This window comes from Thalassophryne amazonica, unplaced genomic scaffold, assembly GCF_902500255.1.
Source record: "Thalassophryne amazonica unplaced genomic scaffold, fThaAma1.1, whole genome shotgun sequence".
In the NCBI taxonomy this organism is placed as follows: Eukaryota; Metazoa; Chordata; class Actinopteri; order Batrachoidiformes; family Batrachoididae; genus Thalassophryne; species Thalassophryne amazonica.
The window spans coordinates 225,739-240,891 of NW_022986279.1; the positions used below are offsets into that span (position 1 = coordinate 225,739).

Consider the following 15,153-nt stretch of genomic DNA (forward strand, 5'->3'; position numbering starts at 1 on the left):
TTGATGACTGCCATAATGGATCAGTAATCAGTGCAAAATATACATATATGAGCGTGTTGCCTGTGGGGAACCACGGGCTCTAGATTGGGTAGAGTTTCTAAAATAGGTAGCTGACATTTTTCAGTGGTGGTAATAAATTATGCAAAGTTTCTATAATGAGTTGGAATGGTGTGTGAGTCCAGAATGTTTTTAGAACCTTAGACCTCAACAGTTTTTAGAGGAAGAACTCATCCCTTTTATTTCCTGTTACGTATTTTTTAAATGTTATTTTACTGTCTTGAACTGTTTAGGTTTTTGTTGTCATTTACACACCATTATTATTAGTAGTATTACTATTATGATTTTATTTTATTTTTTACTTCTATTTTATCATTTGATTTTTAAATGAACCACCATGGAAATAAGTGTTTTACTTTTCTTGTGTCATCCATGTGTTTTTAACGTATTTACAGTCAGGTACTGTAGTCGCTAAAGGAGCGCTAAAGCAGTTAAATAAAAGAGCATAATCCTACATCTGCGGACAGCCCTTGTCTGTCTGTCTCTATCAGAAACATGGCACTTTCTATCACTGTTTGGGCAAATTACACAGCAAATAAATAAAAAATGCAAATAAAAAAGTGACAATGCAGTGGGAAGCGGACATGTGTTGTGGTTTGTTTTTGAACCAGAGCTCAAACACGTCGAGGTGGTTGTGCAGGCGAGAGAACGCGCCTACTCTTTCAAGGGATGTAGGCTAAAACTTACTGACACACCCTCTCCCATTTGCGTTGTCTTCCCTTCTCCACTGGGAACCAAAAAACCTTTTCGCGACTGCTTTATGACTACAGCCCAAAACAAAACAGTACACCATTTTCCCGTTAGAAGTGATGCTGTGTTTGTACAGGCTGTCCCCGGAAGTGGTCAAATCCAAAAAAGCTTCAACAGTTTGTGGAGCCCTCAGATGGTCAGGGAGAGAGTTCTAGATGAGGAGCAGCTGAACAGACGGCCCTGTCTCCCATACTGTGAGGTTTGGTGTGAGGGGGACGGAGAAGATTAGTGTTATGTGAACAGAGGGAATGGGAGGATGTGTGGGGAGTGAGGAGGTCTTTGAGGTATGTGGGGGCATTGCCATGGATCATTGGTGGGTGATGAAAGCAATCTTAATATGGATTTTGTAAGTAATGTGGATCCAGTGAGGGTTATGGAGAGTGGGTGTAATGTATTCCTGTTTATGTCCTCTCATCAGAATTGTAGCTGCACTGTTGAGCCTTTGAATGTTTTTTTCCAGAGATTCCAAAGAGCAGGGAGTTACAGTAGTCGAGCCTAGAGGAGACAAAGGCATTGACAGATTTTTCAGCATCAATGAGGGTGAGGGAGGGACAGAGCTTGGAGAAGTTTCTGAGGTGAAAGAAGTAGGTCTTAAACAGATGTTTGATGTGATTGCCAAATGTGAGGTGAGGGTCCAGTCTCATACCAAGGTTAGTGATGGTAGTTGAAAGAGGGATGTCTTGACCAGAGGAGATGGTGGTTGTAGTGGATGTTTGGACCTAATGGGTGGTGCCAACTAGAATGGCTTCTGTTTTGGAGCTGTTTAATTGACGAAAGTTTTGTCTCATCCATGCCTTTATCTCCTCCAGGCAGGAAGTGAGGGTAATAATGAAGAAGAGAAAGGTGCCTGAAAAGAAGAGGGGTTTGGATCTGTCCTTAAGTACAGCTGTATGTCATCAGCATAGCCGTGGAATGAGATACCATGCCTGCTGATGACATGGTCCAGTGGCAGCATGTACAAAATAAATATTAATGGGCCAAGCACAGAACCTTGAGGTACAACACAGTAGACCGGGCTATCTGGGACCTGGCATTTCCCAGGTTGACATACTCAGTCCTGTTGGTGAGGTATGATGAAAACCAGTCCAGTGCCATGTTCCAAAGTGCAATAGCAGTGTGTAGGTATTTAAGGAGAATGTTGTGATCAATGGTATCAAAAGCAGCCGTCAGGTCAAGAAGGATAAACAAGGAGGGGAAACTAGCATCAGCTGCCATAAGGACATCATTGGGTACCCTCACCAGAGCTGTCTCTGCTATGAGCAGAGTGAAAACCAGACTGAAACATTTCACATAGACTATGAGAATAGAGGTGGTCCTGTAGCTGAATGGCAACATCTTTTTCCAGAACCTTGGAGAGGAATAGAAGGTAGGAATTGGGCTGGTAAATGGAGAGCACCTTTGGGTCCAGTTTGGGTTTTTTTCAGCAGGGGTTTGAATACAGCAGTTTTCAATAATGACTGGACATGACCAGACTGCAGAGACAGATTTATTATTTGTGTAATGAGAGGTTTAGGGCCGGGAGGTTGGATTTCTTGAGGGCTGTAGGGAAAGGATCTAGGCTATGCTTCTTTTAGAGACTTAGCATAGGCCTTCTGATGGTCCTTGTAAGCCAACGTATGTACGGGGAGGCCAGATGATCTGAAGCGTCTCTCAGTAGCATGGCCAGCAGCCTTCATCTTACGTAGCTCATCAGTGAATCAGGAGGCTGAATGTGAGAAGGACACAGTTCTTTGTTTTTAGGGGGCATGGATATCCAGGACAGAGCGAAGATAGTTATTGTAGTCCTCTACTCATGAATTAGCAGAAGAGGAGATCACAGACAGATTTCTGGGTTGATGTTTTTTATATTGCAGAAATGGAAATAGTCATCTACGCATGCATGCATGCTTTTAATATATAGGTGATTTGCTGCCACCTGCTGGAATGATGCGAGTCCAGAATGTAATTATCAACATCCATTATTTAGTGTTGTTAGCTAATATCTATAGTTTTTCCAAAAATATTAGTCCTATTAATGTTCCATTTTGGCAGCGTTCATCCTTGACCCAAAATTCACTCACTCATCTTTAGCTGCTTATCCGGGATGGGGTTGCAGGGGCAGCAGCTCCAGCAGGGGACCCCGGACCTCCCTTTCCTGGGCCACATTGACCACCTCTGATTGGAGGATACCGAGGTGTTACCGGGGTCTCTTCCCAGATGGACGTGCCTGGAACACCTCCCTAGGGAGGCGCGCAGGGGGCATCCTTACCAGATGCCCGAACCACCTCAGCTGGCTCCTTTCAACACGAAGGAGCAGCGGCCCTTCTCCGAGCTCCCTATGGATGACTGAACGTCTCACCCTATCTCTACAGGAGACACCAGCCATCTTCCTAAGGGAGTCCATTCAATTAGAGGTTTGACTATCGGCCAAACTGTCCTTTCCAGCACCCTGGAGTTAACTTTGCCTGAGTAAACTTTGCCTTTGGCTGAGTAGTGTGATGCCCCTGTAATTGGCACACACTCTTTGGTCCCCTTTTTTAAATATGGGGCCACCACATGTTTGCCACATGTGGTGGCACACATGTTATGACGTAGACGTAGACTGCTGGGGGGTTCCCATGATGCACTGTTTCTTTCTCTTTTTGCTCTGTATGCACCACTCTGCATTTAATCATTAGTGATCGATCTCTGCTCCCTCCACAGCATGTCTTTTTCCTGGTTCTCTCCCTCAGCCCCAACCAGTCCCAGCAGAAGACTGCCCCTCCCTGAGCCTGGTTCTACTGGAGGTTTCTTCCTGTTAAAAAGGAGTTTTTCCTTCCCACTGTAGCCAAGTGCTTGCTCACAGGGGGTCGTTTTGACCGTTGGGGTTTTACATAATTATTGTATGGCCTTGCCTTACAATATAAAGCGCCTTGGGGCAACTGTTTGTTGTGATTTGGCGCTATATAAAAAAATTGATTGATTGATTGATTGATTGATTGCCACTCCTTAGGCACCGTCCCACACATCCACGCAATGTTGAAGAGACCTCTCATCCAAGACAGTCCCTCAACACCCAGAGCCTTCAGTATTTCTGGACGGATCTCATCAACCCCCAGGGCCTTGCCACTGTGATGTTCTTTGACTTTGTCAGTGACTTCCACCAGGGAAATGGATGATAATCCTCCATCAGCTTCCAGCTCTGCTCCTACTATAGAGGGTGCACCGGTCTGATGCAGGAGTTCCTCAAAATGTTCCTTCCAGCAATAAATTACATCCTCAGTTGAGGTCAACAGAGTCCCATCCTTACTGTAGACAGCTTGGATGGTTCCCTCCTGAGGTGCCTCATGGTCTGCCAGAAGCACCTTGGTACCAACCGAAAGTCCTTTTCCATGGTTGCTCCGAAGTCCTCCCACACCCACTGCTTTGCCTCCCCCACAGCAGAGACTTCTGCCCTTTGGGCCTGTCTGTACCTTGCAACTGCCTCCGGAGTCCTCTGAGATAACATATCCCGGAAGGACTCCTTCTTCAGTTGGACGGCTTCCCTGACCACTGGTGTCCACCATGCTGTTCGACGGTTTCTGCCCCTTGAGGCACCTAAGACGTTCAGGCCACAGCTCCCCACTGCACCTTCAGCAGTGGTAGCTTTGAACATTGTCCATTCTGGTTCAGTGCCTCCCCACCTCCATAGGGATGCTAGAAAAGCTCAGCTGGAGGTTTGAGTTGAAGTTCTGTCGGACAGTGGGCTCCTCCAGATGTTCCCAGTTCACCCGCACTATCCGTTTGGGCTTACCAGGACTGTCCAAAGTCCTCCCCCACCCTCTGATCCAACTCACCACCAGATGGTGATCAGTTGACAGCTCTGCCTCTCTCTTCACCCGAGTGTCCAGAACATGCAGCCTCAGATCAGATGGTACGATCACAAAATTGATCATCGATCTTCGGCATAGGGTGCTCTGGTATCATGTACACGTATGAGCATCCTTATGTTAGAACATGGTGTTTGTTATCGAGAGTCCATGACTAGCACAGAAGTCCAGCAACAAACTGTTCAGGTTTAGATCAGGGAGGCCATTCCTCCCAATCATGTCTCTCCAGATGTTTCTGTCATTGCCCACGTGTGAGCTGACGTCCCCCAGCAGAACAGTGGAGTCTCCCATGGGAGCCCCATACAGGACTCCCTTCAGAGACTTCAAGAAGGCAGAATATTTCAAACTACTGTTTGGTGCATATGCACAAACAACAGTCAGAGTTTTTGCCCCGGTCACATGAAGGCGCAGGGAGGTGACCCTCTCATCTGCCGGAGTACGAGGGTAGGCTGAAAAGTTCTAAGGCTCACCAAGAAGGAGAAATGCCATTTCTGTAAAACTTGGCATGCATTAAGTTCAACTCTTTTGATGACTAACTGTGTTTTTTTTTCCAGGTTGTGAGGTAGTTTGTGGTTCATAGCCAAGTTTGAAAGTTCGTGGTAGAGGGAAACGGCAAAAATGGACAAAATCTGGCATCGCGGTGTGATTAAGTACCTGCATAAGAAGGGGTTAACATTGACCTTGTTCATGAAATGGTGATGGACAACAGACGATCGACGATTAATCAGCTAGCAGATGCTGTGGGAATATCCCGTGAGAGAATTGAACGCATTCTGCATGAAGAACTTGGAATGTCAAAGGTGTCAGCTCGGTGGGTGCCACGTCTTCTGACGCCTGATCAGAAACGCACCAGGCTAGTCATGTCGAAGGCAAACTTGGCGCAATTTGAAGAGGATCCAGCCAATTACATGGAACGTTTTCTTACCCAGGATGAGTGTTGGGTTCACCACTTTGAACCAGAGACAAAAAAACAATCAATGCAGTGGAAACACCCAAGGTCACCACCTCCAAAGAAGGCCAAGGTGGTTTCATCTGCGGGGAAGGTCATGGTTTCAGTTTTCTGGGATGCCAAGGGCATTGTGTTCGTGGACTATCTAGAAAAGGGACAAACCATAAATGGGCAGTACTATTCTAAGCTACTGAGACAGTTATGCGAGACTATCAAAAAGAAGCGACCAGGAAAGCTGACGAAAGGGGTGCTGTTCCATCAAGACAATGCCCCAGCTCACAAGTCAACAATGGCCATGGCCACTATCCACGAGTGTGGATTCAAACTGGTAGATCACCCACCATACTTCCATGACTTGGCACCCTCGGACTTTCATCTGTTCCCAAACCTGAAAAAAAAAAACCTGGCTAGGAAGCACTATCGGAGCAATGATGAGGTGATGGCTGCCGTTGAGGACTATTTTGACTCTCAAGATGAAAGCTTCTATGCCAAGGGAATCGAAGCACTCAAGCACCGCTGGAAGAAGTGTGTGGAGTTAGAGAGAGACTATGTAAAAAAATAACCCTGAATTTGTTCAATTCGACAAATGCATCATAGTCAGCCTTAGAACTTTTCAGCCTACCCTCGTAAACTCCAACTTACTCAGCCGGGGTCTCGTGAGTATCCCCACACCCACCCAGTGCCTCACACCCTGGGCAACTCCAGAGAAGAATAAGGTCCAACCCCTATCAAGGAGAGTGGTTCCAGGGCTGAGGCTGTGCGTGGAGGCGAGGCCCACCAGCTCTAACTGGTATCGCTCCATCTCCCACACAACCTCTGGCTCCTTCCGTTACAGTAAGGTGATGTTCCACACCCCCAGAGCTTGCCCCTGCCGCTCCAGACGGGGGCCCCGGGCTTCCTCTGGGCTGGGTGTTTTTTTATGGTGTTTTGTGTACTATTCTTAGTCTGGCCCCTCGCCTGAGTCCAGTTTGCCATGGGAGACCCTACCAGGAGCACAAAGGCTCCAGACAATACAGCTCTCAGGTTCATAGCAGCACACAAACCTCTCCACCACGGTGAAGTGATGGTTCCCGGAGAGGCCCAAGATTTATAAACATACCAGACGTCAGGTCTCCCCAGTATGTCCAAGATCGAAGTTACACGCACGCACACAAACATAGACAGAGCTTTTTGTCTTTTCTGCATTCTTCCTCAAGCAGGTGATAAGCGCTTGTCACTCATGGTAACAGCAACATGACACTTAATTAACAATTGAACTACAAAAACACAATAAATGACCACAATGGAAATCAGCGTTTATGCTTTATTGTGTTATCTATGTCTCCTTGATATATTCACCTCTGTGTATTTATATTGATTTTACAAAATAAAAAGCCTGAACTCCCATGTTGCATGGTGCACAACGTCCATTGTTCACTGCTGTTAACTAATCTCGCTAATTTCTCCCAAAATTTTTGTCTTATCAACTTTCCATTTTTGTAGCATTCATCTTGACCCAAAACACATAAGCATACGAAATGACAAATGTCACCTGTCCCCAGTTTCTCCATGATCGAAGCCATGCATATGCACGCATACACACACTTGGCTATTAATACAACCCCTGACAAAAATTATGGAATCACCGGCCTTGGAGGATGTTCATTCAGTTGTTTAATTTTGTAGAAAAAAGCAGATCACAGACATGACACAAAACTAAAGTCATTTCAAATGGCAACTTTCTGGCTTTAAGAAACACTATAAGAAATCAGGAAAAAAAATTGTAGCAGTAACGGTTACTTTTTTTAGACCAAGCACAGGGAAAAAAAAAATGGAATCACTCAATTCTGAGGAATAAATGATGGAATCATGAAAAACAATGAAAGTCTCTGAGGCATGGACTTAATGAGTGACAAACAGTACTCTTCATCAATCTGGCTCCAACTTTCTCTGATTGCTGTTGCCAGATCAGCTTTGCAGGTTGGAGCCTTGTCATGGACCATTTTCTTCAACTTCCACCAAAGATTTTCAATTGAATTAAGATCCAGACTTGGGCCATGACATTGACCCTATGTGTCTTTTTGCAAGGAATGTTTTCACAGTTTTTGCTCTATGGCAAGATGCATTATCATCTTGAAAAATGATTTCATCATCCCCAAACATCCTTTCAATTGATGGGATAAGAAAAGTGTCCAAAATATCAACATAAACTTGTGCATTTATTGATGATGTAATGACAGCCATCTCCCCAGTGCCTTTACCTGACATGCAGCCCCATATCATCATCAACCGTGGAAATTTACATGTTCTCTTCAGGCAGTCATCTTTATAAATCTCATTGGAACAGCACCAAACAAAAGTTCCAGCATCATCACCTTGCCCAATGCAGATTCGAGATTCATCGCTGAATATGACTTTCATCCAGTCATCCACAGTCCACGATTGCTTTTCCTTAGCCCATTGTAACCTTGTTTTTTTCTGTTTAGGTGTTAATGATGGCTTTCGTTTAGCTTTTCTGTATGTAAATCCCATTTCCTTTAGGCAGTTTCTTACAGTTCGGTCACAGATGTTGACTCCAGTTTCCTCCCATTTGTTCCTCATTTGTTTTGTTGTGCATTTTCGATTTTTGAGACATATTGCTTTAAGTTTTCTGTCTTGACACTTTGATGTCTTCCTTGGTCTACCAGTATGTTTGCCTTTAACAACCTTCCCATGTTGTTTGTATTTGGTCCAGAGTTTAGACACAGCTGACTGTGAACAACCAACATCTTTTGCAACATTGCATGATGATTTACCCTCTTTTAAGAGTTTGATAATCCTCTCCTTTGTTTCAGTTGACATCGCTTGTGTTGGAGCCATGATTCATGTCAGTCTACTTGGTGCAACAGCTCTCCAAGGTGTGATCACTCCTTTTGAGATGCAGACTAACGAGCAGATCTGATTTGATGCAGGTGTTAGTTTTGGGGATGAAAATTTACAGGGTGATTCCATAATTTATTCCTCAGAATTGAGTGAGTCCGTATTTTTTTCCCTCTGCTTGGTCTAAAAAAGTAACCGTTACTGACTGCCACAATTTTTTTTCCCGATTTCTTATAGTGTTTCTTAAACCCAGATAGTTGCCATTTGAAATGACTTTAGTTTTGTGTCATGTCTGTGATCTGCTTTTTTTCTACAAAATTAAACAACTGAATGATCATCCTCCAAGGCCGGTGATTCCATAATTTTTGCCCGGGGTTGTATATAGATGGATTGATAACTTGGTTTTGTTTTTAACTGTTGTCAATTTGAGAATAGTTTCTGGCTCTTAACTGCCTCCTTTTCTGATGATTTTAAATTTTGTGTTGATTAATCTTTATTATTTGATTGCAGACCACACTGCAGAACCTGTCGAAGCACATCCTGGCTGTGATGGACAATAAGAACCCCTCCATTAAGCAGCAGGCCTCCTTGTTTCTGGCCCGGTCCTTCAGACACTGTACCCAGGCCATGCTGCCGAAGAGTATTCTCAAACCTCTCTGTGCTGCCCTCACCAAGGTATACCTGCAACGCGAACCAAGGGTCGGAAGTATAGAACCAAAACCATGAACCCAGCAGAGGGACAACATGTAGTGCAGATGTAAACTGTAGTTAGAGAACCATCTGATTTCAGTAATGGGAGACAAAAAAAAACAAGCTTGTCAGAATACAGCAACTAACATGTCTTCAATGAAAGGACTACCTTAAACAGATTATGTACTTTTATGATGTAAAATAATTCATGTACGAGGTCTGTCCAAAAAGTAAGATCTCATTGCTGCATTTGATACTGTGGATCATCATATTCTACTTAATAGGCTGGAAAATCATTTTGGGATTACTGGGAGTGCCCTTGCATGGCTGACGTCATACTTGACCAGTCATTTTCACTGTGTTTTGTACAGTAACACAACCTCTAACCTTAGTGACATGAAATTTGGGGTTCCACAGGGGTCTGTCTTAGGCCCCCTGCTTTTCTCCCGTTATATACGAGGTCTGTCCAAAAAGTAACGGACCTTTTTATTTTTTTCAAAAACTATATGGATTTGAATCACATGTGATTGCATCAGCCAAGCTTAAATCTTCGTGCGCATGCGTGAGTTTTTTCACCCGTCAGTTGCGTCATTCGCCTGTGAGCAGGCTTTGTGTGAGCAGTGGTCCACCCCTCTCGTCGGATTTTTATTGCGAATAAAATGTCTAAACGATTTGGAGCTTTGCTGCATCGATTTTTTTCCAGAAACTGTGAGAGACCTCCAGGTGGACACCATTCGGAAAATTCAGATGGCTTTCAGGGACGATTTTATGGGGATCACACAGATTAAGGAATGTTACAGCCGGTTTAAAGACCACCCACAGCGGCTGAGAGCACGCCGCACTCCGAGCGCCGATCGACAGGCTGAAACCCCGCTGAAACAAACAGATCATTTCCAAAGTGAAGGCTTTGTTGATCCAGGACGTCGTCTGACTACCACAGAACTAGGAAGAAGACGTGGACATCAGCACTTTTTCGGCACATTCCACTGTTACAGGAGTTTTTGTCATGGAAAGAGAAGCAGAGGAATTTGCGCGTTGGGACGGAGCCGCATGGCGCAAAGCAACGCCGTGATGAAGCCTCACAGGACATGTTCTGGCATGTCCAGCTCATCGACAATTTCTCAGATAGTCACACGACTGAAAAGCCACCGAAAGCCGTCTGAAAGCCATCTGAAAGCCATCCTGTGAGACCAACACGGAGGTGCTTTTGTCCGCGCCATGAGCGGCTCCGTGGCGCATCCCTCCGCAACAATGTCCCGGATCAACAAAGCCTTCACTTTGGAAATGATCTGGTTGTTTCAGCGGGGTTTCAGCTTGTCGATCGGCGTTCGGAGTGCGCCGCGCTCTCAGACGCTGTGGACGGTCTTTATCCAGCTGGAGCACTCCTTAATCTGTGTAATCCCCATAAAATTGTCCCTGAAAGCCATCTGAATTTTCCAAATGGTGTCCACCTGGAGGTTTCTCACAGTTTCTGGAGAAAATTGATGCAGCAAAGCTCCAAATCGTTCAGACATTTATTCGCAATAAAAATCCGACGAGAGGGGTGGACCAGTGCTCACACAAAGCCTGCTCACAGGCGAATGACGCAACGGACAGGCGTGAAAAAACTCACACATGCGCACCAAGGTTCAAGCTTGGCTGATGCAATCACACGTGATTCAAATCCATATGGTTTTTGAAAAAAATAAAAAAGGTCCGTTACTTTTTGGACAGACCTTGTATTGTTAAAGTTGTGAATTAGCCACATACTGTGTATTTGTGCAGTGGAAATAATAATTACCGTATTTTCCGCACCATAAGCCGCACCTAAAAGCCTAAAATTTTCACAGAAATCGGCCGTGCGCCCTATAATCCGGTGCGCCTTATGTGCGCACTGAATTCCAAAATCTGTAAAAACGACCGACGTTGTCTTTGACCGTCGGAATATCGGACCATTTCCCACTGACATAAGGACGTAATACGTAAAGTACGTACGCTAGCAGTGTAGAGTACGTACCCTGGCAGTGATAAACCAATCGGAGAACATTACGTAATACGTAAAGTATGTACGCTGGTAGCGTAGAGTACGTACGCTGCCAGCGATAAACCAATCAGAGAAGAGTCCGTGGTACGTACACTTACCTCCGCCACTCCTCTGGTAGTTACCGTATACTACAGGTATCCTGCAAAACATTTGTTTGTCTAAGGACCCCCGAAAATGGCGCCAGCGAAGAGACATGCTTACGAGGCACAATTCAAACTGCAGGCTATCAGTTACGCGGTTGTTCATGGGAATAGAGCAGCTGCGAGAGGAAACAAGAAAATGAACTGCGCCAAGTTAAAAAGACCAAACGGAGTTTCCGCAGAAACAAAGCCAGGTGGCCACAGCTAGAAGACCAGCAGTTCAATTCAGACACAGAAGATGAAAACTTCGATGGATTTGTGACACAACCATAATAAAAAATAATGTGAGTACCATATTGTCGTTATTCCGGTAGTTCAAAGTTGTTAAAAAGTTCAAATAAACTCACCGTTTTGCATCTGTGACCTTTTTTTTTTTTTTTTTTTTTGTAGACTATGTTTTAGCGTGCGCCTTTTGTAAGGGTTAAGTACCCGCTAATTGAGGGCGGGCCTTATAATCCGGTGTGCCTTATGGTGCAGAAAATACGGTCTGCACATTTGGTTAAGCAGAACACAGCTCCAACAGTCAGTTCAGTTCCAACATAAAAACATGTGGTCTGTGTGTGCAAGGACCATGTGTGTGTGCATGACCATATTTAGACCACACGAGAATCCAGTTTCCACGGTTCTTTGAATGAGTCCATGTTACTGCATCTACACTTCATTATAGCACAAAACTTTAAGCTGTTGTCTGGGTGTATATCCATTTCTGCTAATGTTACTGTCTTTAAAATTTGTTTTTAAAATGTGTGAGGTTCTAACATCATCACATGCTGTGTGGCACTGAGTGCACACAGGATGTGTGAGGTTCAAACTTCACATGCTATTCAGGTTTTTAATGACTGGGTTTGTAGAGACTCGCATTTAAAGTCACATTTCAGTCGTCGGAATCACTCATTGTTTTGCTGTTTGATTGCATGTTGTCCATTACTGTCAATCTGTCTCCGTGTTCAGCAAGTGAACGACTCTTCACCGGAGGTTCGTGATGCTGCATTCGAAGCTTTGGGCACATCCATGAAAGTGGTCGGAGAGAAAGCGGTCAACCCCTTCCTGGCTGACCTGGACAAACTCAAGAAGGATAAGGTAGAGATTGAAACACTCTGCAACATTTAGTGCTGTTTTTCTGATTGACTTTTCCTTCTATGTCCCGCACTCACAGATAAAGGAATGTGCCAACAAAGTTGAGCTCCCTGGAGGAAAGAAGGTCGGAGGAGGAAAAGATGGAGGGACTGAACAGAAGGCTGTAGCTGCTAAAGCTGCTCCTCCTGCTGAAGCTTCACCCAGATCATCTGTTCTCAACAAAAAGCCTCAAACTGCTCCTGCCAGCAAGGTAGTGATCCCACAACATCCCCCGCGGCAGAACAGGATTATTGTTGCAATTTGAAATAGTTAACATTTTAGGTCGATCGCACACGACAGACAATGCGCTGCACTCTGCAAAGAGATATGCACACCTTAAGTGCTGTGCCATTATTCTGTGATTGTGTAGATACGTTTATGATACAGCAGTGTCCCGTTGTATCATCATGTCATGTACAGCACATTTTTTCAGTTGTAACCTGTAGTGTTTGTTGGCAGGAAGATGATCCCACGGTTGTGTTTGAGACCATTTGTGTCTTTGTTTCCTGTAGCCATCAGCAGGTCCACCCAAGAAAGTCAAACCTACATCTGCAGCCAGTGGGAAAGCCAGAAAAGCGCCTGACACGAAAGAGTTTATTGAGAGCGAATTAGCGGTAAGTCTGTGAACACGAATCCTTCAGCTGGTCACGCAGCCTCAGCTGGTCACATGCACGCTGTGTCTGTGGGAGTGTCCACACACAGCCTCAGCTGCTCACATGCACGCTGTGTCTGTGGGAGTGTCCACGCACAGCCTCAGCTGCTCACATGCACGCTGTGTCTGTGGGAGTGTCCACGCACAGCCTCAGCTGCTCCCATGCACGCTGTGTCTGTGGGAGTGTCCACACGCAGCCTCAGCGCTCCCATGCACGCTGTGTCTGTGGGAGTGTCCACGCGCAGCCTCAGCTGCTCCCATGCACGCTGTGTCTGTGGGAGTGTCCACACGCAGCCTCAGCTGCTCCCATGCACGCTGTGTCTGTGGGAGTGTCCACACGCAGCCTCAGCTGCTCACATGCACGCTGTGTCTGTGGGAGTGTCCACGCGCAGCCTCAGCTGGTCACGCGTAGGCCGTGTCTGTGGGAGTGTCCACGTGCAGCCTCAGCTGGTCACGCGTAGGCCGTGTCTGTGGGAGTGTCCACGCGCAGCCTCAGCTGGTCACGTTAAAAAAAAAAAGGTTTAAGTGCACATGGTTGGAGTGGGACGTGGACGGGACAAAGGCAAGACTGTTTGAATTTGTCCGTAAGGTTGAGCTCCCGGTAAAGCTCTCTGCACGTTATGTTTGGATTTCATCAACAAAACCTTGAAAGAACACTGCAAGATGAAGAAACATGTCACCAAAGTTAATCTTAAACGGGCTTTTCTTCCCGCGTCCAGAAGAGCGCAGAAAAGGCACAGCGAGCCCCAAAGCCCACAGCACTTGTACCGGTCAGCGACCGAACATCCAGTGCGTGTCCATGCACCGCCGTGAAATTCAGCAAAATGAGTGTTTGTATCCAAAATTTGTTTCCGTGTTCCGTTTATTTCATCATATACAACCCCTGGCAAAAATTATGGAATCACCGGCCTTGGAGGATGTTCATTCAGTTGTTTAATTTTGTAGAAAAAAAGCAGATCACAGACATGACACAAAACTAAAGTCATTTCAAATGGCAACTTTCTGGCTTTAAGAAACACTATAAGAAATCAGGAAAAAAAATTGTGGCAGTCAGTAACGGTTACTTTTTTAGACCAAGCAGAGGGAAAAATACGGACTCGCGCAATTCTGAGGAATAAATGATGGAATCACCCTGTAAATTTTCATCCCCCAAACTAACACCTGCATCAAATCAGATCTGCTCGTTAGTCTGCATCTAAAAAGGAGTGATCACACCTTGGAGAGCTGTTGCACCAAGTGGACCGACATGAATCATGGCTCCAACACGAGAGATGTCAATTGAAACAAAGGAGAGGATTATCAAACTCTTAAAAGAGGGTAAATCATCACGCAATGTTGCAAAAGATGTTGGTTGTTCACAGTCAGCTGTGTCTAAACTCTGGACCAAATACAAACAACATGGGAAGGTTGTTAAAGGCAAACATACTGGTAGACCAAGGAAGACATCAAAGTGTCAAGACAGAAAATGTAAAGCAATATGTCTCAAAAATCGAAAATGCACAATAAAACAAATGAGGAATGAATGGGAGGAACTAGAGTCAACGTCTGTGACCGAACTGTAAGAAACCGCCTAAAGGAAATGGGATTTACATACAGAAAAGTTAAATGAAAGCCATCATTAACACCTAAACAGAAAAAAACAAGGTTACAATGGGCTAAGGAAAAGCAATCGTGGACTGTGGATGACTGGATGAAAGTCATATTCAGTGATGAATCTCGAATCTGCATTGGGCAAGGTGATGATGCTGGAACTTTTGTTTGGTGCCGTTCCAATGAGATTTATAAAGATGACTGCCTGAAGAGAACATGTAAATTTCCACAGTCTTTGATGATATGGGGCTGCATGTCAGGTAAAGGCACTGGGGAGATGGCTGTCATTACATCATCAATAAATGCACAAGTTTACGTTGATATTTTGGACACTTTTCTTATCCCATCAATTGAAAGGATGTTTGGGGATGATGAAATCATTTTTCAAGATGATAGTGCATCTTGCCATAGAGCAAAAACTGTGAAAACATTCCTTGCAAAAAGACACATAGGGTCAATGTCATGGCCTGCAAATAGTCCGGATCTTAATCCAATTGAAAATCTTTGGTGGAAGTTGAAGA

At 44.9% G+C, this 15,153-nt stretch overlaps 1 protein-coding gene across 4 annotated transcripts in view; it reads left to right on the plus strand.

The window, feature by feature from the left end:
• Positions 1–15,153, plus strand: part of LOC117505959 (cytoskeleton-associated protein 5-A-like) — a 123,681-nt gene that overhangs the window by 85,505 nt on the left and 23,023 nt on the right. For all 4 annotated transcript variants that reach the window (XM_034165499.1, XM_034165500.1, XM_034165498.1 and 1 more), the window contains exons 11-14: positions 8,932–9,096; positions 12,226–12,354; positions 12,431–12,601; positions 12,903–13,004. In XM_034165499.1, coding sequence (XP_034021390.1) covers positions 8,932–9,096; positions 12,226–12,354; positions 12,431–12,601; positions 12,903–13,004 — 567 coding nt within the window. The remainder of the gene's footprint in view (positions 1–8,931; positions 9,097–12,225; positions 12,355–12,430; positions 12,602–12,902; positions 13,005–15,153) is intronic.